Here is a 22,966-nt window from a genome sequence, read left to right on the forward strand (position 1 = left end):
CCATTTGTTTTCAGCATGCTAGTTTTTGTTCTTCACAATAATTATAATTGTGCTTATCACATTAAGATTAATAAAATAATGGAATATTCAGGATATTCTAAAATATTTTTGAACTGTGTGCTGTCAGTCTGGATTACTCAATATTTTTGCACCCAAACTTGTGGATTACATTTGTAAATTTATATTGGAAAACAAAGAAAACGTTTTATAAAACTGTTCTTAAAATGAATCTTACACAACCATTCATCATACAACCAACACTTTTTAAACACTTATGAAGATAAATCTGGTATGAATCCTGTCTTCAAGGGGCTTAGCATCTAGTTGTAGAGATAACATTCATACAATTCAGAAAGTGATAACTCTTAACAAGACAGATAAAATGATCAGGAAAGGGCTCAAGGTGTTATTTTGTAAGACATTATAGGATAGGTAGAATTTGGATATTCCAGAGGGTGAATATTTTAGAGGGTAAGGAGAGGAAGCTTTTCAGCTGGAGAGTAGTAGAATGAAGAAGGACTTGGAGGGCAGACTTTAGTTGTGTATGCATGAGACATATTAGCTTTACCAGCCTGACTGAGTTACAGTAGATTTTTTTTTTGAGAGTAGTAAGATATAATGATGTAGGTAGATAGAATAGGATAGATTAGAAGGCAGTAGATTTTTAACTTGATATGTATGATAGTTGTGAACCATTATATCTGCTTGAGCAGCTTGTGAGGAGCTTGATAAATTTGCTTTTGGATAGTTAGTTCTTCATGTTAGACACTGTTATTGTCTTAAATTACTGCTACAGATTTTTTTTTATATATTTATTTATTTATTTGTCTGAGCTGGGTCTTAGTTGCAGCATGCGGGATCTTCATTGTGGCATGCTAACTCTTAGTTGTGGTATGTGGGATCTAGTTCCCTGACCAGGGATTGAACCCGGGCCCCCTGCACTGGGAGCACGGAGTCTTAGCCACCGGACGAGCAGGGAAGTCCCAGATTTTTGACTGATCTCCTTGCACTGATTTTCAGTGCATTCTCCATGCTACTTTCCGGAATGATCCTGTTCTTACCGATTTAAGTACTTCAGTGTCTCCTCACTGCCTTCAGGATAAAAATCCAAATTCCTTAGCTGTGACACATGAAGTCTTTCATGTTCCAGCCTGCCTCCCTGGCCTTGTGCCTCATTATCCTCTCCCCTTCCGTACTGCTACTTATTGGGTGGAGTTTTCCTCTAATAGCTACTATTTTCACTTGTGGGTTTTACATTACTTTATAGATATAAGATTTTTAAAAAGAATGGCAGTGGGAGGTATGAGAAGAAATTGCCTTTATGAAGCACAAATCTTTAAATTCAAAGGGATGTGAAGGAGTTTTTGGTGTTGGATTGTTAAGAATATGGTTGTGGTAGAGGAACAGTCGTTTCTTAATATGACAAAGACAATTTTTGATTGACATCTGAGAAGGTGGGAGTGGAGAGGAAAGCAAGGGAAAAAGAAAATTCCGTAGGACATGGGGAGGTGGCTGCAGTGGCTTCCTTGACCCCTGGAATATGTACAGTTTACAAGTCCCATTCTTTCTGGATTTCTTGTGGCTTCCAGACTTTTGGTTTGCATGGATATTTAAATTAAAAAGTAATCAAATCTTAAAATTTTGCCAAGAAGAGCCACTAAAACAAATAACTACCATCTTCTTTCTGTTTTTTAGAATAAAAGACACTTGACCATCTAACAACACACAAAGAACATATTCTCAGGAGAAGTTTTTAAACTGAATCAGTAAATTTATATTTCTAGCTCAGACCTCTCTCCTGAACCTCCAACTCTTCTAGTTGGTTGCCTATTTGACATTTTCACTTAGAAATCTAGTGGGTATCTTGTGTGGAACATGTCTAAAAGGGAACTCTAGATTTCCAGTTTTCCCACTCCCATTCCCTAGAAGCCTGTAATATCTGTAGCTTATTCTTTTTACTTTTTACTTTTTTGGTTATAGCACTTACCACCTTCTAACATACCATATAATTACTCTTCATTATGTTTATTATTTCTTGTCAGTTTCGCCTGCTGGAATGTAAGCTTCAGGAAGGCCAAGATCTTTTGTTTTGTTCACGGATGAGTCCCAGATGTATTAAACAGTTTAGACATATTAGGCACTCAATATTTACTAAATGAATGAGTGAATGATTAAAATTCAGCATTTTGAAAAACTCACTGTATTGTCCTTATTGTTAATTTTTTTCATTTTATTGAAAAGTACAAACATCATCCTGGACCCATGTTGGGAGTGGGGAATTGCCTAATGAAGGAGTAAGGATGTAGTATCTCTGTATTCCCAAGATTGGAACTCTGAATGTGTTTTTTGGTACATGTATAACTCTACAGAATGGCTAGGTTTACAGTGTACTTTGGTATATAGGGATCAAACTGACGCAGGGATCTAGTCATGTGTCATATTGTTTCCTTGACAAATAAGCTTAGAATTTTGTATTACCAACTTTCAAATTAGCTTTTGTAGCACAACTTATTTGTAAATTCAGATTTAACAGAACCTTATTAATCAGTTTTATTAATTACTTTGTTCCTGTAATGTTTTGAATGTAACTCTATTGTAGTACATTATATTGTAGTTATTTGTTTCCGTGTTTGTTTCTTCAACTGAATTTTAAATCTCTTAAGTATAGGGAACATATGCTTATGGTTGTCTCCCTACTACCTATAAAAGTAACTGGAAGGTATTAGATGGTCAATAATTGCTTGTTTTATGAATAAATAAAAGACATGAAATTAGGTTAATAAGTATTGATTGATTTAATCCTCATAACGTAGTGATGTAGGTGCCATTATTCCTGTTCTACAAAGAAACGGAGGCAGAGAAGTTAAGTAACTTATCCAGATTATATGACTACTAAGGAACAGTACCAGAAAGTTGGTGGTTGTGTATATTTTTTACAAATCCCTTGTGTTTGTTTTACAGTGTTCAAAGAGATTTTACATTTCTTTATCCACCTTGATCCTATACCAGCTTTGGTAAGGCAGAGCAGATACCATTCTCATTTTACAGAAGAAGAAAGTCTGGGTCAGGGAGGTTAAGTGACTTGCTCAGTGTTGCACAACTGAGAAATGCTGGGGCTGGTCCTAGAGCCCAAGTCTTTGGATTCCTAGTCTGATGCTCTGTCTGCCACACTGTGTTACCTAAATGCTTAATGAGCAAGAATGGAGAGGCACATAGAGAAATAATGTTTGTAGTTTATGTCTTCTGGCATTTAAATAGATATCCACTAATATAATTATAGGGAAATTAGAAAATTCTCTTTTTTTTCTAATTACTTTTGGTATAGTCTCTATACATTTGTAGTTTCTGTTTTCATCTCCATTTCATTCTGTTGGTCTGTATAATGTAATAATTTAGAATATAGAATGTAAAGACATTTATGAAACATTTTATAAAGGCAATTAGGTAATATATTTTTTTAATATGTACATATACAGAAAAATTTTCTTTCCACGAGTGAAACAGATCCATCTACTCTGGGAGTTTCTCTTCCTATTGGTGAGAGGTTATCTGCCAAGGTAGGTGGATAGGAGTAGTAATTGTTGGTAGCAGTTTTATGAGGCATCAAAATCATGAAAGAACATACTCTTGATTTAAATGCAAAGAAGATTACATCATATCCCGTACTTGATTTTTTCAAAATCTGTGGAGTCTCTAGTGCTGTTGAAACAAGGTTTTTTGAATGTTACATTTGTAACTGTGTAATATGATATATTTCTTTAATATAATGATTAATTGAATATTCAGAATCCAGTTTTTTTCAGCATTCGTTTCTAAGCTATAAAGTTCATGGTATATGACACAATTATCAGTGAGATGAGCAGATGAGAGAGTATACTGAGCTTTTATGTAGGTGACATCTGGGGCTATTTGAATGTGTGTTCCCATCACAAATACATGTACATAATCTGAACAGGGCGTAGTGATTAAGCACTGTACACCTCTTGTAGAGACTCAAATTCCCAAGCTAGATCACAGTCATGACACAGTATGTAAGACAAGTGGACAGTTAAGTTTCAAAAGACAGCCTCGCTCTTTTAATACTTTTTTTTTTTTAGATTGTGCTGTTTCAATGATGTTGAAGGTATTAGGGCTTAAGAACATTTACTAATGCAACATGTTTGTATTTCAACAGAACATTTACGTTATAATATTTTACCTTTTTATGTTTAAAATATAACAAGGATCTTTCCTTAAACTTGGGAAAGAAATGGTTAGAAGCAGGTCTTTCAGGAGTGGGGTGGGGGACTGGAGGCAAGAGGTGTCCCTGAGAAGGAAAGTAGGACAGTAACCTGGGCAGATCTTGGAAACATGCTAATGATAGACCTCCTGGCAAACACATTCATATACTTACTAGTGGGAGAGATTTATTTACGAATGCTTTTGGCAGAGTGCACCTGGATTGTCTAGGATTGATGTTGGTAAACAAACCTAGAACTCAGGGACTTACAGGGCATGGCTCCTAGGAAGGTATCATCTAAGCCAAGTAACTACTGGCATATAAAATGGAGGTGTTTCATAATCAAAGCCACTCCCTTAGTATTAGAGACCTCATATGCTAATCTGGACTTAAGCATGTAGTAAATCTTATTTTAATGTGGTAAGAATGGACGTGGGGAATTGCATTGGTGGTCTCGGACCTCTTCCTGCTTCTCCTGTGCCTTACAGCTACTTCTGTCCTTGAAAATATTAGTAAAGCTTGATTCTGGGTAAAATCTCTGATTTGTATGAGTCTGATTTGACATTAGGTACTTTTTCCTGATGTTGAAGTTAACATTGCCTTTTGGTTTTCTATTTGAAGGAAAGGTTGAAACTTGAACGCAACAAAGAATACAATCAATTTCTCAGGGATAAGGAAGAATCCACGGAAAAGTTCAGACAGGTAGAAAAGAGTACTGAGGTAGGTTTTGCTTTTAAAGTAAATCTTTTAACACCACAGGTTGAATATTTGTCCTTACTTGAAAATATTTTTATATTATTAGACATTTCACTTAGTTTTCATATAAATATTTAAAAAGTTAAGCCAAATTGAATCGAACACAGGACATTTAAATTTTGAATTTTGTAAATGCTTTTATCTCATATTGAAGAACTTACCCTACTTTTTTTTTTTTTTTTTGCGGTACGTGGGCCTCTCACTGTTGTGGCCTCTCCCGTTGCGGAGCACAGGCTCCGGACACGCAGGCTCAACGGCCGTGGCTCACGGGCCTAGCCGCTCCGCGGCATGTGGGGTCTTCCTGGACCGGGGCACGAACCCGTGTCTCCTGCATCAGCAGGCGGACTCTCAACCACTGCGCCACCAGGGAAGCCTGAACTTACCCTACTTTTTAACTTCATGGAGGAGATTTAATTTTAGAGATTGGTTTTAAGTGAAGTTTGTTTATTTTTTATTTTTAAATGATGTTTTTATATTGACAGTTTCTAGCTCTGTGTGTGTGTGTGTGTGTGTGTGTGTGTATTTTTTTAACCCAAATTTAAGGGTGGTTGATGTTACTAGGGCCAAAAAAATTTAATACCTTCTAGATTCTTTGTGTTGAGAAGGAATTTAATGTGAAATATTTTGAAGCAATATTTAACTGCCAAAATATGCCTAATATCTCCCTGGCATAGTTTATCCTCTCTTTTTGTAGCCATCTATCCATATTACTGTTACCTATTTATTTGGTATTTATTAAGTTTTATTAAAGGATAACACTTCCTTGAAGGTTTTTTCCCTAAAGATAAGATGTTTCTTATGGGTGATCAAGCTTTAGAGTTGAGACAGTAAATAGGTTAAGATCATTTGAGAGTTTAATTGCCTTTTAAGAAATAGCATCTCTTTAAGATATTTTTCTTCTTTTTTTCTTTTTTAATTGGGCAGCACAAGAATCAAAGAAGTAAAAAGCCTATTAGTCAGGTTAAACCTGATTTACCTTCACAAATGCAGTCATCTTGGGAAAATTCAGAGGGTCCTAGGAAAGATGTCTTAACTCCTTCAGAGGCATATGAAGAGCTTCTAAACCAAAGACGACTAGAAGAGGACAGATACCGAAAACTAGATGATGAAATTGAATTAAGGAATAATAGAAGAGTCATTAGAAAAACTAATGAAGAAGTGGGCATTTCCAATAAAAAACATCAGAGGTTTGTCAGCAAGACTGACATTCCAGATAGAAGATTTCACAGGTTTAATGAGGATCCTGCTTTTGATAAACAGTATTATAGACCAGGCCAAGATCCTGAAGTAAGTGAAGAAATGGACGAGAGGTTTAGATATGAAAGTGATTTTGATAGAAGACTTTTGAGAGTGTATACAAATGACAGGTATTTACAACTTCATTTTTATCTTCTTTATTTGCTTAATATTATTCTTGTTACTTTTTATCATCATGTTAAGGAGACACAGTTTCATTTGATTTACATGATGCTTCAGTTTTAAGTTACACCATAATTTTATGTGCCACTGTAGGAACAAAGAAAACAGCCCAAGATGGGGAGAAAGGGGCCCCATTAAAAAGCTGGGACACTGAAAGGCTACAACCTTTATATAAACTTAAATGGGAAATAGACTTTCCCACAGAAAAGGACAGAAAAAAACCTTCCACTGTTAACCTTGGCACTGAGTGGAGGGAGTAAAAAGGGACTTCCCTGAGAATTTGAGCTGTAAGCCAGTACTGATTCAGGTTTTCAGTCTGAATTCATGCTGCCAGTATTGTACAAAACAACGCTGAGGCGAGAATTCAGAGTTATCGCGTATCCATAGTGCCCCTAGGTGACTGGCAGGAGAAAAATAACTTCTCCCTGCAATACGTGACTTACAACCAGGTCCAAGGCTCTCCTGGTTTCAGATGTTAAAATGTGGGGAAAAAAAGACACCTTAAAACAGATGAAATACAGTTTATTCCTTTAATATTTCTGTGCTCTAAGTACTTCTATCAACTTTTTTTGTTTTTAAGTTACTTATTGAATGTTTATTTTAGTGATATGGCACTAAGTTTTTTTGATCAGATTTTTAGATGCTTTTCAGTTCCTTTGCATGTTGTTTCTATGACACTATTTGTAATTTATTAATTGCTACAATGGGGTTTTATTAAGTCATTTGTCTTAATACTTAAAACTTGCTATATTTTAATCTAACTTTTGATTTGGAGATAAAAGTATGGTAGGATCTGATATTTTCATTGACTAGTCAACCTGTAGGGATTAAATGTAAATGTTGAGCAGTTCATGGGACCTGTTTCATTCATTAGTTCCAATAGATTATTTTTGTAGTATTTTAGAAAATTTTCTGAGACATAATGCTACATGTTCATTATTCTAATTATTAAATAATCATACAAAGCCTTTGCAGTTCTTTGTCAACTACTCTTTATTCTTTAGTTATTACGTCCTGCTCATCCAATCTTTTTAATATTCACCCTGATTTAGGTAATTTGACTGAAGGATTAGAATTTTGTAATGTCCATTATAGTTTATCTCTGATTTGAATCTAATTGTACTTCAGAAAATGCTGCGAATTCTGTAATGTGTTATATTTGAAAATGTTTATATCTGGAGGTAGTCAAAGGCTACCTGAACTCCAAGAAGTTTCAGTTAGGGAAATACAGATATTCTTGGACTCTTGGTACTGCCTTATTTGTACATGAGAACTTTTTTTTTCTTATGGTGTCAGTTTACCTTTAGAGTATAATGTAATGCGTATCTTTTAAGTTTGGAATTTCAAAAAACTTCTGATGGTTGTTGCTTTGTTTTTAATATATTTTAATCTATTATTTTTGTAATTACACCCTGTGATAATTTTATACATGAACTAACAAATCAATTTCAGCCTAATTATTTGATAACAATCTTATTGTTTTATGTATCCCATGAACGGAATGAACTGTTTCTATATATAATCTTCCCCAAGTAGTAGCTTAAGAATAGATTAAATATGTAGATGAGTGAGAATAATTCCTGTTACACATTTTAATGTTTTTACAATATTTCTTAAAAATGTAAATCATTTATTATACATCTTGTTAATGTGTAAACTCTTACCTCTCTAACTGTAAGGTTTTTCACATATGTCTCAGTGGCAGGTGAGGTTAAAATTGGATTTCTATATTTCAGATTTGGAGATTCCTAAAAGAAAAGATTTCATATTGAACATTAATTAGATTTTTTTCGCAGGCAGAGTGGTTGCTAGGAAAAATGACTCTACTTGTTAGTGAAATTTTTGAGACTAAAGAAGTGTGTAACTTCATTTGATCTCTTGATTTAACTATTTATTCTTAAAACAGTTGTTTCTTGGTATCCAAGGGGGATCGATTCCAGGACCCCTCACGGATATCAAAATCTTTGGATGCTCAAGTCCCTTATGTAAACTGGTGTAGCGTTTGCGTGTCATCTATGCACATCCTCCCTTATGCTTTAACTCATCTCTAGTTTACTTATAATATCTAATATAAATGCTATGTATATAGTTATAAGTGCTATATATTGATAAGTAGTTACCTGTGTGCGGGAAGTTCAAGTTTTGCCTTTTGGAGCTTTCTGGAATTTTTTCCCCCCAGATGTTTTCTATCCAAGATTGGTTGACTCCACGGATGCAGAACCTACAGATATGGAGGGCTGACTATATGCTGAGAAGTACAAAATTTTTCTTCATTCTTCTAAATTTCCTGTGTTCTCTTTTTTCCTTCTAATAGTCAACATGTGATAAATTCTAGTTTTGATTTTTAGTAATTTTTGATTTTTAGGTTTTTGGTCTCAGTTCTTTTCTAATTACCTTATAAACTTTTCCATATATCATTATGTATTTATTAATGAAATATTTTCCCCACTTTTGGAAGGATAAAGCCCAAGAATGATTTTACTTTCCTAAACTAATCATTAATCACTGGCAAGTGTTTTAAAATAGTTAACAGAATGGTTAGCACTTAGCTCAACAGTTGTATTCTGTGTGTGTGTGTGTGTGTGCGCGCGTGTGCCTGTGTGTATTGTTTGATACATATTTACCAATTTAAGTAAATTTATAATGTTTTAGGAGCTTTCTAAAGTTGAATATAATAGTCTATCTTATAATACTTTGAAATTTATATGCTTTTAAAAAAGATAGTCATCTCAATCTTTATTATTTAACTTGAGCTGTAGAAGTTAATATATTACCTTATTATGTTTTACTTTATAACCAATGTTAAGGAGTAAAAGAAATTTTTAACCTTAAAGAATGCTGTTTTTTAAATCTTTTATGTGATTAATGCAGTTAGCACTTCCAGTCTGTTTTACTCTTGATATTTGTTAGTTTGTAATCTTGCTCTATGTAACAAAATTCTGAAATTCCGCTCCATCTGAAATTCCGCTCCATCTGAAATTAGAATCTGAGATAGAATTAGAATCTGACTCAATAGATGGAGTGCTTGCTTACTTAGTGTAGGACATTCTAAGAAGTGTGCTTAATATGTAAGGTATAAATGAGGAGAAATAGCTTATTAGAACATGAGTTATTTAACTTGATATTACTTTTCTTCTTGTAGTAGTTACTTTTCATTTATACTTGGAAGGACCATTTTTATATTAAGTATTTTCCCCACTTTAAAGATGGGGTCAATATTAGAAAAACACTGTTATTGAATTAAAGTAAATATAAAAATTGGGAAAGAACAGAAAACAATGAGAAAAATGGTGACCAATATTTTATTTATTTATTTATTTATTTAGGCTGTGTTGGGTCTTTGTTTCTGTGCGAGGGTTTTCTCTAGTTGCGGCGAGCGGGTGCCACTCTTCATCACAGTGCGCGGGCCTCTCACTGTCGCGGCCTCTCTTGTTGTGGAGCACAAGCTCCAGACACGCAGGCTCGGTAGTTGTGGCTCACGGGCCTAGTTGCTCTACGGCATGAGGGATCTTCCCAGACCAGGGCTCGAACCCGTGTCCCCTGCATTGGCAGGCAGATTCTCAACCACTGCACCACCAGGGAAGCCCCGTGACCAACATTTAACAGCTCAGTAGTTTTCTTTTAATTTCTATAGTTGAGAGTACCCCTAATAGCAGAATTCATTCACATTAGATAAATTTTTACTATGAAACCAGGTGATGTAACCATTATGAATTAGATGATTTAAGTAAGGAGGAATTTGATTCTTTCTCCCTGTAAGTTGTGTCAGGACCAACAGATGGTAAATATTTTATTTTTATAATATGTCATTCTTGATAGTATAACCATTATAAATTTACTTCTGAAGTAGTTTTTTTGATTCTGTGGTTTATTAATGAAAAAAATATATTATTATCATTTAGGAGTTGTTCATTCACATTTAACTTAGCTGAAAATACCTGTGGTTTTAAACAACTTGCTTTTCTTCTGTAAGAGTAATTTTTTTAAAGATAAACTTGTGTTAATTTTTAAAATTAATTAATTAATTAATTAAAAAATTTTTGGCTGTGTTGGGTCTTCGTTGCTGCGCGCGGGCTTTCTCTAGTTGTGGTGAGCGGGGGCTCTTCTTTGTTGCGGTGCGCGGGCTTCTCATTGTGGTGGCTTCCTTTGTTGCAGAGCACGGGCCCTAGGTGCACGGGCTTCAGTAGTTGTGGCGCGCGGGCTCAGTAGTTGTGGCTCGCGGACCCTAGAGCGCAGGCTCAGTAGTTGTGGCGCACGGGCCTAGTTGCTCCGCTGCGTGTGGGATCTTCCTGGACCAGGGCTCGGACCCGTGTCCCCTGCATTGGCAGGCGGATGCTTAACCACTGCACTGCCAGGGAAGTCCCTCGTGTTAATTTTTAGAGTAAACTTGGCTTCTAGCTTATACCTGGTTTCTTTGGGCATTGAGATTTGAACCTAATTAACTATAATTACTGACCCATTTCTTCAAGGAAATAGAAAAAGCTTTTTCCATTTAACATAGCTTTAACTTTTTTTTTGTTGGTAGGATGGTGAAACTATTTTACAATTATTTTATTCCCTCAGTCAAATCTGATTTGCTATGTGAAAGGAAATAAATTCTTCCTTTTATGAGGTCTGTCCGTTTCTGAAAAAACTTTCCTAGCATGTGCCAAAATTCTGGACTCCCTGAAGGAAAGCAGGTGTTCAGCATAAACTCTCTTGCTTGTACCAACAGTTTAGGCACAGTGGGTCAGTCTTATCCGTTCTGAGAATGGTGGACTCCTCCCAAAATCTGTGTTCTCAGGTGCCAGCTAAGGGCCAGTCTTGCAAACAGGGCTTTCTAAGGGTAAGCAATCGCAGGCATGCTCTGTTTACTCTTTTCTACACTCTTTTCTACACTGTATTTATATAGATGCAGTATAAATAAATCTGGTTACCTGGCATTGTTAATTACAAATTTGAATTTAAGTTTATATTTACCTGTTCTTTAAGTGGTAGAAATAAGGAATGACACTAAACTGATGTGTCATTTTAAAAGAGAGATTTGAGCACTTAGGCTTTAGATATAAAATCAGCTGTGTTTTGATAAATTGAAATAAGTTTGAAATTCTTTTTTGAAAGGGATTGGGGAGGATTCTGTTTTAGATATGGATATAAAATGGAAGCCATTTATCTGTCATGCCACAGGTCATACATTATTAAGGTTACAGTTCTGGGTAGTCTTTTCTCCACAGGTGATATTAACAATATATGATAGAAACAGAGGATTTTATATGCTGCCTCTGTGGAGAGTGATAAGTTCCTTTTCTTCTAAAAATTGCTGTTTTTCTTAACGTGATAATCAAATTCACCTAAAATATTGAACAGTACTGTAACAACCATATTTCTTACCAGTGGTCCTCATGAGAGACAATATAGTTTGTTAACTCAAGAGCCCTGCAAAGAAATATGACTTATGAAATGCTGGTTTTCATGGGTGCTGATAAATGTTGGTATGAAAAGTCATGTTGGTTTCTCTGGTATGAGAAATTAAATTTTCCATGTTTGCCAAGTGGAAAAAAGATTAATTGAAAAACATTTAAAAGTTATTTTCTGAAAAGCATTCTTAAGAAAATAAAAGAAATTCTAATCTTTCTTTTTGTTGTTTATGACCTTGTGAATAAAGTGAACTAATTTTCTACCCATGTTTATAATGTTCTGTATTCACCTATTGCTAATATTTAGTATTTCATGTGATTTACAGTGTTAGCAAATGTTGTGGCTTGCTACATTTGATTTAATTTAATGGTAAGACTGCTGCTGTACTTTTAAGTTAAAAAGGTTTGTATATTCAGTGAAATAATTCCCAGAATCTATGAATTTTGATTAAAAAGTGATCTCATTTTGAAATTTGACTTATTATCTTCATGAGGGCTAGGACCATGTCCACATACCCAGTACCTAGATTAGTACTTGGCATGTAGTTGGTGCTCAGTAAATATTCTTTGAATAAGTGAATAATAAAAAAGTCTTACTAGTATTTGCATAGCTTTGATATTAAAAATTTCTAGAAGTTATATTGAAATAGTTTATAATAACCTCCCTTTGATTTAAAGACTATTAAATCTAAACTCTTAGCGTCTCTTATTAACCAGCAGATCATACTTGAGTCAAATGTCATTTGAATTAATTTTAGAATGTATTTACAGTAAAACTTCATTGTAACACTTTGTTCCCTTTAATATTTCCAACATCAAATGTAAAAACACCAAAGAGATAAGAAAAGTCCACTGTATGTGGAACAAGCTCTGTAAGCTAATGTGTTTTTAAGGATGTACGGGAACAGAAGAGGGAATGTGCCTCCTATGGAGTATGGTGGTGATGTCACAGAAAAGTCAAACATACGAATTTCATCTGCTGGAAATCAAAGGTATAGTATGTAATATAAATTCTGCCCTTCAGTCGTTGTACTGTAAAACAGCAACTGCTAAAACTGGCTTGCTGGAAAACTAGAAAGGTGTATAGTATGTTAACAGTCTCCCTTATCAGTGAGAAAGGAATTAGGGAGAAAGGGGAAGGGGAGAATTGTGTTAAATGAAACTTTATGGTACTTCACAGCATTCTTTTGAAGAGCAAGTTTTGATTATAAAGTGTGCCAAGGTGTTATGAGTCCCTGTCATTATAAAGTATATATATATTTGTTTGAACTAATGAAAGGAGAAATAAGTGTATAATTTAATGGACTAAAAATCAATTTAAAATACCTTGGAGTTATAGAGATGACGTAACTTGAAATAAATTGAAAATGTTCTTATATGAGTTTTCTTTTCAAAACTTTGTTTTTGATTTTCAACATATTGAGAAGATAACTTTTATGCTTACTTTGTAAAATTAGTACTCATACATAATTGTGTTATGTTGGAAAAAAAGGAAATTATATGCATTTTATATTCATGTTCTCTTTCTGTAGTTTTTATCATTTTGGTGGCTTTATTGTGTTGTACGTAAGGATAAATGGTTCCGAATTTATAGTGCATAATGAAGATAATATTGTCATGTGTCAGGAAAGGTGTCTATTTTCTTTGAAGAAAAGTAACACATAAAAATGCTTGAGATAGAGAATTTGCTATTTGAGTCTAATTAAATTTTCTTTGAGAGAGTTGTCTTTTTTTTTCATTGTTTCTTTCAAGGAAGGAGTTTTTTTAGAGATGATCTTCTTTTCAAAGTGCGGGTACAGCTATCATCCTTCTTTTTTAGGATTTATTTATGTATACTTATATTCATTTTCCTTACTGGGGTAACTGTTCTTATGAAAAAGGGTTTTATTGGGAATCTATAGAGTTAGTGAAGCTGGCTGAAGAAAAAGTTCACATATTTATAGAGCCTGAATGCATTGGGTTCCCACTGTATAAAGAGATAAAATGCCATGATTTTACATTAACTTTAAATTTTTTTTGTGTGTGTGGTACGCGGGCCTCTCACTGCTGTGGCCTCTCCCATTGTGGAGCACAGGCTCTGGACGCACAGGCCCAGCAGCCACGGCCCACGGGCCCAGCCGCTCTGCAGCATGTGGGATCCTCCCGGACCGGGGCACGAACCCGCGTCCCCTGCATCAGCAGGTGGACTCTCAACCACTGCGCCACCAGGGAAGCCCTACATTAACTTTAAAAACATATAACTATTATAGTATCCATAGTACTTTGAAAGGCCAATAACTCATACCTGCATTTCACTCTAAATTTTTGTTTCCTGAAAATTATTTGGGTTTTAATTCTTTTTGTTTTTTGTTTTTAGTGCTCGAGACAATGAACCATCCAAACCTACTAATCGAGAGATGTGTAGTCCTTTTGCGGGGATGCTCTTTGGTATGTACAAAAACCTCCAGTTGATTAGACTTTTGTGGAGTGTTTTATAAAAGGTCTTCGTGAGAACTCAGTGTTGTAATTAATACCACTCTTACTAATAATAGAAAACATTTCTCTAGTGCTTACTTTGTGATAGGCACTATGCTAAACATTTAGCATATTATATAGCTATTTTAATTATTTAGTGTATTATATAGCTCTGTGTATAATTTTAAAGCTAAATAACTTTTATTTAGTGATGAACTGTCTATTGATGATAAATAAATATTAATTTCAGTAAAATCTTTTAAATTCATATTTCACTTTGTCGTAGTGTTGGCTATTTCTTTTTCTTTTTTTTTTTTTTTTTTTTTTTGCGGTACGCGGGCCTCTCACCGCTGTGGCCTCTCCTGTCGCAGAGCACAGGCTCTGGACGCGCAGGCCCAGCGGCCACAGCCCACGAGCCCAGTCACTCCACGGCACACGGGATCCCCCCGGACCGGGGCACGAACCCGTGTCCCCTGCATCGGCAGGCGGACTCCCAACCACTGCGCCTCCAGGGAAGCCCTGGCTATTTCTTATATTCTATTTTATATGTGATAATTTCTTTCTTCATTTTTTTTCTTCTTTAGCTAGCACAAAACTGCCTTACATTTTAGTTCAGTTCCCCTGAACTAAACCTTTTTATCCTTTGATAAACATCCTTTCCCATTTTCTTTCCATGTAGTTTCTGAGAAAGTGTTTTGTTCAAATAATGATTATAATCCAGATTTTCTATTTATTTTGTCAGAAATGAAGGTCATCGCTTAAGATAAGCATGTTGATTTGCTATATTAACTTGTCACATTTAATTTGAGAAACAGTGTGAAGAGAGCATACTTCCTGTATGTAACTTTAAGTAGAAAAGTGGTCTCTTTGTGTAAAACTATTAGAAAAAATTGCCCGAAATTTTGTTTCAGTGAAGTATATGAAGAAATTGGATAATACTTTAGATTCATTCAACCTAAAAGCAGTCACTAATTTAAATTTTGGCTTAGAGATGTATAATTGCATGATATTCTCAGACTTTTGTTTCCTTGAAATGGTTATTATGAGAAAAATGGCATAACACCTAGAGTTTTATTCTAGTGTAATGTCTTTAAATGAGAATTGACCAATTTAGCCTATCAATAAGTCAGAGTAAAGGCTTGCTTCTTATGATGTATTTTGTTAAACATGGTAAAAATTGGAGAAATAGCTCTCTGTGTTGAGAACCTACTGACAAATAATTTTATCAATAAATGGATTACTCTACCCTGAAATTTTAAAGATGAATGGCATGAATTTATCATTAATGCAATGAGGGATTATAGATTAATGTTTGATAATAGAGTCATGTTTGGAATAGACTATTAAACTCTTGTAATTCAGTGATTTATCTCACGGTTGTATCTTTTTCCCCCAGCCTAAATTTGTGTGTCCCCTTAGGGAGCTTACTCTCTCCAGAGGCAGCACATTCCAACTTCACGTGGCTCTGATTGTTGCAGTATTCTCATTTCAGTTGAACTGAAATTTGTCTTCCTATAATTTTGCCCCAAGAACCTTGTTTGGAGCCTTTTTGCTTTATTTAAAGAATTAGGACAGCTGACTGCTGAGAGCAAAAATAATATATTATGGGGTTTCTAACAGAATCATGGGTCATTTAGAAGTATGTTTTAAAATTTCCAAATACTTGGGGATTTTCCTGCTTTTTGTCATTGACTGCTTGTTTAATTCCCTTATGGTCTGAGAAAATAATTTGTAAATTTCAATTATTTCAAATTTGAATTTTTTAAATAAAAATTTAAAAAGTAACTCAGAATATAGTCTTTCCTGGTGAATGTTTAATGTGTACTTGAAAGAGTGTGCATTGTGTGGTTGTTGAGTGTAGTGGTTTATAAATGTCAGTTAAGCCGATTGGTTGATAGTGATGTTCATGTCTTGTACATCTTTAATGACTTTTAACTGTTCTTCTACCAGTTGTTTAGAGAGAAGTGTTAAATTCTCTGACTACCTTGTTCTTAGTGTGGGGCCTGGAGAGATTTTCTCAGTGTTCTTGCACCTTCCTCAGTTTTTAGGGAGACCTGCCAGCCCCTGACAGAAGAGGGTGTCTGTCTTGCCATGCTTTTCCTTCCTCAGCAGTAGACTGCTGTAGCAAAGCTGGCCCTGTGCATTTGGTTCTCAGAAATGAGTATCAGTGTTCCTGCCCCTCTTCAGAGTGGTAGCCAAACTCTCCTTTATGCCTGTGGAGGATCTTTTTTTCTTTTATAAATTTATTTATTTATTTATTGGCTATGTTGGGTCTTTGTTGCTATGCGCAGGCTTTCTCTAGTTGCAGCGAGCGGGGGCCACTCTTTGTTGTGGTGTGCTGGTTTCTCATTGTGGTGGCTTCTCTTGTTGCGGAGCACAGGCTCTAGGCACTCAGGCTTCAGTAGTTGTGGCACGTGGGCTTCAGTAGTTGTGGCTCGCGGGTTCTAGAGTGCAGGCTCAGTAGTTGTGGTGCACGGGCTTAGTTGCTCCGTGGCATGTGGGATCTTCCTGGGCCAGGGCTCGAACCCGTGTCCCTTACTTTGGCAGGTGGATTCTTAACCACTGCACCACCAGGGAAGCCCTGTGGAGGATCTTATATGTGAGAATTTCCTGCTCTTCCTCTAACAGTAGCAGACCTTTGCTTTGTATGAGTGCAGAATGCTGGGTCCAAGGTTTTCTGCCCTTCAACCAATAGATTACTTTATATGAGAGAAGAGTCTGGAATGTGGGCATTGGTTTTCTATTGGTTTGTTTGTTTGTTTTGCCTCAGAATGGTGTCTTTTAGGTGTCTTGTGTTGCCCAATCTTCCGTCTCATAAGCATCTGGTAGGGGCAGCAAGTGAGTGCAGATTCCCCTTCTGCATTGCTATTCCAATCCACAGAAAGCCTTTAAGAATTCATTAGCATTTCAGTTATTTTCTTCTTACCTACTTCTAAGGTAGCTGCCTATTTCTCTGTACTCTGGTAAGGGTAAAACACTTGGGTTGTCCCATCTTTCTATGGATTGGTTTTTATACCCTTTGGAATTCAGTTTACCTGGTTGCTTATAACCTCAGCTCTCTGGTGAGCTTTTTAAAAGTTTTGATTTTGTAGATGATTGAGCTTTTTTCCATTGTGGGGTATGAGCAATGTTCTCTTGTGGCTTTCTAGTTTCTAAGCAGAAGTAGGACTCCCCATTTAGTTCTTTATAATAGTTTCCATTTCCTCCTCATTATATTACTATTTTCATTTAAATATTTGGGCATAGTTATGACAGCTGTTTAAACATTTTTGTTGTTACGTTATCTCTGTTGTTTATGTGATTTTTCTTTCAATTGATTAACTTTTCTAATCACTGTATTGAGTTTCTATTGCTGCATCACAGATTAGCACAAATTTAGTGACTCAAAACGTCACACGTTATCTGAGTTTCTGTGGGTCATGAATTTTATTGGGTCCTTTGCTCAGGATCTCATAAGGCTATAGTCAGGGTGTCAGCCAGGCTGTTTTTCATCTGGAGGCTTATGAGGGAAGAAGCCCCTCCATATTTTTCACTAAATTCATTTCCCTGTGGCTGTATAACTAAGGGCCCTAGTTTCTTACTGGATCTGCTGGAGAGTGCCCTCAGTTCCTGGAGGCCATCTGCTGTTTCTTGTCACATGGGCTTCCTCACCAAGGCTGCTTATTCTATCTTGCCAGCAAGGAGAATCTCTAAACTCAGTGAGGACTTTTATCTGATTATATCAGACCCACCCAAGATAATCTCCCTTTCGATTAATTCAAAATTGATTTGGGCCTTAATTATACACGTCTGCAGATTTCTTTCACCTTTGCCATAGTCATTGGCTAGATGCAAGTCATAGGTCCTGCCCACACTCAGGGAAGGTTTATACAGGGAGTCAGTGCTAGAAAGCAGGGAACATAGGATCTGTCTTAGAATTTTGCCTACCACAGTCATGTTTTTCTGTTACTTAAGGACCAGTCTTTCAGAGGCCTTATTTTAAATTTAAACTTAGCTGGGACATCTACAGTAGCCTTCGCTCTAGGAAGATTGTTCAGTCTTCCCGCTGCAGAGTGACCTTTCTCGGGCTCTTCCCTGAATACCCTTAGAGGATCACCAAGAATTCCAGTCTAGTTGGCTGGAGCTTAAATTTCTCTCCTCTCCACTTCGTTTGAGGAGGTCTGAGAATTCAGTTTATGTGTCCTCCGTAATTTTTTGCCCAGCCTAATGGAATTTCACTCTGCATACACAGACTAGTATAAGTCTGAAGGAACGCCTTTACAGATTTCTAAAGCCCTTTTTACGCTTCTTTTTGAATCTTTGCCCCAAACTTCTAGTCATTTTAGCTTTTCTGAATTTTGATCTTTTTTTTTTTTTGTGGTATGCGGGCCTCTCACTGTTGTGGCCTCTCCCGTTACGGAGCACAGGCTCCGGACGTGCAGGCTCAGCGGCTATGGCTCACGGGCCTAGCCGCTCCGCGGCATGTGGGATCTTCCCGGGCCGGGGCACGAACCCGTGTCCCCGGCATCGGCAGGCGGGCTCTCAACCACTGCGCCACCAGGGAAGCCCCTGAATTTTGATCTTTATCTGCTCAATTTAACATAGTTTCCCAGCTTTGTTTGGATTTTTCCCTCCCTGTACCCATGGAGATTGCATGCAGGCAGAAACAGGTGCCTGAAGGGCTCACCTCATTTATTTAACTTCTCTCAGGTATTACAGTTGTGTGCTACCTGTTGTCCAGTGTCTGAAAAACAGTTATTTCATATATTTTGCCTAATTTTATTATTATTTTTTTAATGGAGGGAGGCTGAGTTTTGTGTTTGTTAACTCCATCATGATCAGAAGCAGAATGGATATATATATACTTTGATTGTAAAACATTATTATTAACCTTAATGTAATTTATGTTACCCTTTGGGAGCTTCACTGTTGCTGACATCTGTCCTTAATGGGCAAACTCAGATGCTGTGTGTCCAACTGATGGTTGGGAGACTAATAATTTAGGTAGTAGAGAAATTTCTGGTTTGGTTGCATTTTTGATATCCCTCACGATTTGTGTAATGTTCCAGATTTTGCATATCTAGATTAAGAGGTTATTTTGTGTGATTAACATACAATAATAATAATTTTCTGTGGATCTAAGATGCTTGCATGACTGGATTTTCATGTAAGTGATACCAGAACGAGAGGTTTATATATTTTTTTCTGTAGAATTGAGGTAACTATTGAAGTTTTTTGAGCAATGTGTCATCATGATTAGTGTTGTATTTTAAGATAGTTAGTCTTACATAAGTGTGCTGGTTGTATTGGAGTAGGGAGGTGGGGAGGAGTTCTGGAGACTAGTTAAAAGGTTATTGCTGCATCAGGTAAAATATAGAGAGTTCCTATCCAAGGCTGATGGCCATGAGACTAGAGAAGAGGGTCCTCACATGAAGTAAATAAGAAAGCATGAGCCATCAAAGTTACAGTGGGGTTTTGAGGCTCGATTATTCGGCCAGTAACAGAAAACAAAGAAAGGCAGTTGCTTTTGAGATGTTCATTTTGAACACACTTGTTAAAGTTAAGGGGCTTGTGGGAGGTATTAGTGGAGATACTATCCTGATCTTTGGAAAGTGGGGATAGGAGTTAGAATATTCTCTTACTTAAGAAGGTTTTTGACTAACGTAGAAGTTTGGGAAGGATTAATGTGTCTTGGGTTTGACACATAGTAGTTATTCATAAATTATGAAACTAGTTGAATAGGTAATGATACATATGATTTACCTTCTATATTTGCTGCATACGTAGTAATTATACTCTTTGATATAATTAAAAATGGAGATTAAAAAACTGACTTTCCAGTTAGATGTATTGCTTAAGACTGCATTTTTTTCTTACCACTTTCTAGGAGGTGAAGATCGAGAACTTATTCAGAGAAGGAAAGAGAAATATAGGCAAGAACTATTGGAACAAATGGCTGAACAACAGAAGAACAAGAGACGGTAATGAAAGGTTTGCATTTTAAAAAGATGTTTTGAATTTAAATGCGTTTGTTTAAAATGACATAGTGGTGACTATTACATGGTAAAATAAGGGGATATTTTTCCTAATACGATTCAGTATTTGTAAATCATTCTATTTCAGTCTCCACATTGTAAATCAGCCAGGGTAATAAAACAGATACTATGTGGGTGTTCATTTTCTTTATCATAGGTAACAAAGGAGACTATGTGTTCATCCTATAACAGGCCTTGTACATACTTTCATTAATTTCTTCAATTTTAGGGTAGCATTTAATGTTATCTATATGCCCACTGTATTATCCCATATATAGTAGCAAATATAAAAGTATTTTGTCTTTTAACAATGAAATGGTAAGCACACGTATACATGCTGTATAAAAATAATCATGATAGATCCACAGATATTTATATTGTATACAAGTCTCAGAGTTTGTAATCTTTCATGTAGAAATACCTGTGAAAAAAAAAAGAAATACCTGTGAAATATTAATTCCAGTTTAAAATTAGGGATAGATATCTTGGTTCTAAGATAATTTGAGACCTGTCATCTTTTAGTTTTGTTTTGTTTTCTATCTTAGAGGAAGCCAATATCTACTGTCTGATATTAGCCATCTTTAACATCATTTTCTTAAAAACTCTTATTGGAAAGTATCGTTACTAATTTTTCATTTTTTTACCCTCCTTTTTGTGAACTGAAGATATACATGAACCTTAAAAAAAGTTTTTTATTTGTTTCACTAAGTAAAGATTTTGTTTTACTTCTCTACTTTATTCTGTGTGAATTCCTTAGACTTTGAAGTATCCCAGGCACTGGTTTAGAGATGTTTATTCCAAGGCAGTTTACATGTGAATATTAGTTTACTTTGCACCAAATCGGAAAATTTAGTTTTCAGAATTATTTAAGACTTTATTGTCAGTTAAAGGAATTACTTGTTTTTGGAGATGTTATTGCATGGACTTTGTGTGTAAGGTTGTTTCAGTAATGATAGTGTTTATTATAACTTTTTAATATATAAAACTTTAATTTTGTTTAGAGAAAAAGATTTGGATCTCAGGGTTGCAGCTTCTGGAGCACAAGACCCTGAGAAATCGGTAAGGGTTCCTGCCGTCTTTTTTTTTTTTTTGCGGTACATGGGCCTCTCACTGTTGTGGCCTCTCCCGTTGCGGAGCACAGGCTCCGGACGCACAGGCTCAGCGGCCATGGCTCACGGGCTTAGCCGGTCCACGGCATGTGGGATCTTCCCAGACCGGGGCACGAACCCGTGTCCCCTGCATCGGCAGGCGGACTCTCAACCACTGCGCCACCAGGGAAGCCCCCTGCCATCTTTTAATGTTTAATCTTTCATTCAAATAAGCCTCAAATGTAGTGGCAGGTGGAGATAGAACATATTGGGGAAAATGTATGAGTAGACCAGTTTGAACAGTAATAAACTAAATTCAGTTCTCATAAAACATTAAGTCCTAACTCTTACTTGTTTACTTCTCTAAGATAATTTTTCCTTTTTCATGTGTGCGTTTTTAAAGTTTCTTGTAAATTATTCCTTTCTACTTTATTTATGCGCACTATTCCATGCACTGTTTTAGTTTAATTTACAATGGATGGTAATAATGTTTTTCATTGTATCATGACCATTTTTCTTATGTTAGAGGAATTTCCAAAGGAACTGAAATCTTTAATTCCAGGCTTTAAGCATTTTAGTAGTTTTTACTTAATGTAAATCTAGAGGTAATAACCTTATTTTTACTTTAATTCTTCAATTTTCATAATTGGAATGAATTACACATATCATTGCAGTTGAGTAAGGAGAAGGTAATAATTTATTACTCAAAGGATACTTTTTTTTTAGCTGGATGTGTAGAATTTATTTTCTAAGGCAAGTTTTTGTTTCATCTTTAATGATTAAGAAACTTTAATTTCATTAAAAAGTTCATTCTTAAAAAGAATACAGCAACTTAAAATTACTCAGCTGTAGGCAACTTTTGTCTTACTTCTTCTTATGCTAAGTATATATCCTGTGGATTATTCATTTTAAAAAGTTTAATACTGCACCAGCATCACTCCTAGTGTGCTTTTTGACTGCTCATAGAGTAAAGCTTTTAGATTAATCTGAGAAATCATTCCTGAGAAATTAAACATGCTGGGAAAAAAGGATGAATTCCAAAACTGAATATATTTTCCTCTATCAATAAATACCTTTGAAATAGTTTTGACAATCAAAAATTTCCTTTTCAAATCTTGAACTTTTTAATGTAATATGGTGGCATGTTAAACTTTGCATTTATAGTTACCTTAGTGTTTGATGGACCTTCTTATTTATATTTAAATGACACAACCTTTGGAGTGTCAAGTTGCTTTATGAGAATAAATAAATAAAAATATTAGATATAATAGTTAGACCATTACTTTTGGGTTTACTTTTGATGTACACATCTTAGAAAAGGACACGTAAATAATGTTTTGGAGCGAGGGTAAGCAAACTGTAGCCTGTGGCCAAATCCAATTGCTGCCTATTTTTGTAAAGTGTTATTGCAGCACTCCCTCATTCATTTGCTTACATATTGTTTTGGTCTACTTTAGTAGTTGTGAAGAGACCACATGCCCTGCCAAGCCTGATATATTTACTAGCTGGCTCTTTACAGAAAACCTGTGCTCACACTGATCTAGAGAATACTTTGATGTTAGAATACTTTGATGGCAATTGGTAGTGAAGCAGCATAGTGTTGTAGTATAATAGAGTTTT

The 22,966-nt window shown here is 35.6% G+C and overlaps 1 protein-coding gene across 6 annotated transcripts in view; it reads left to right on the top strand.

Annotated features, from left to right (window-relative positions):
* The window catches only part of CSPP1 (centrosome and spindle pole associated protein 1), a 117,170-nt gene that overhangs the window by 21,971 nt on the left and 72,233 nt on the right, over positions 1-22,966 (top strand). For 3 of the 6 annotated variants that reach the window (XR_014017836.1, XM_081259013.1, XM_081259016.1), the window contains 7 exons: positions 3,477-3,557; positions 4,841-4,939; positions 5,900-6,342; positions 12,684-12,782; positions 14,147-14,217; positions 20,111-20,204; positions 21,260-21,317. Coding sequence is in view for 5 of the 6 variants with exons in the window: in XM_081259013.1 (XP_081115139.1) it covers positions 3,477-3,557; positions 4,841-4,939; positions 5,900-6,342; positions 12,684-12,782; positions 14,147-14,217; positions 20,111-20,204; positions 21,260-21,317 (945 nt within the window). In the remaining variant the exon portion in view is untranslated. The remainder of the gene's footprint in view (positions 1-3,476; positions 3,558-4,840; positions 4,940-5,899; positions 6,343-12,683; positions 12,783-14,146; positions 14,218-20,110; positions 20,205-21,259; positions 21,318-22,966) is intronic. The other 3 variants (XM_081259014.1, XM_081259015.1, XM_081259017.1) reach the window with 3 other exon arrangements.

The sequence above is a fragment of the Mesoplodon bidens genome (assembly GCF_964165515.1).
Source record: "Mesoplodon bidens genome assembly, chromosome: 16".
Classification (NCBI taxonomy): domain Eukaryota; kingdom Metazoa; phylum Chordata; class Mammalia; order Artiodactyla; family Ziphiidae; genus Mesoplodon; species Mesoplodon bidens.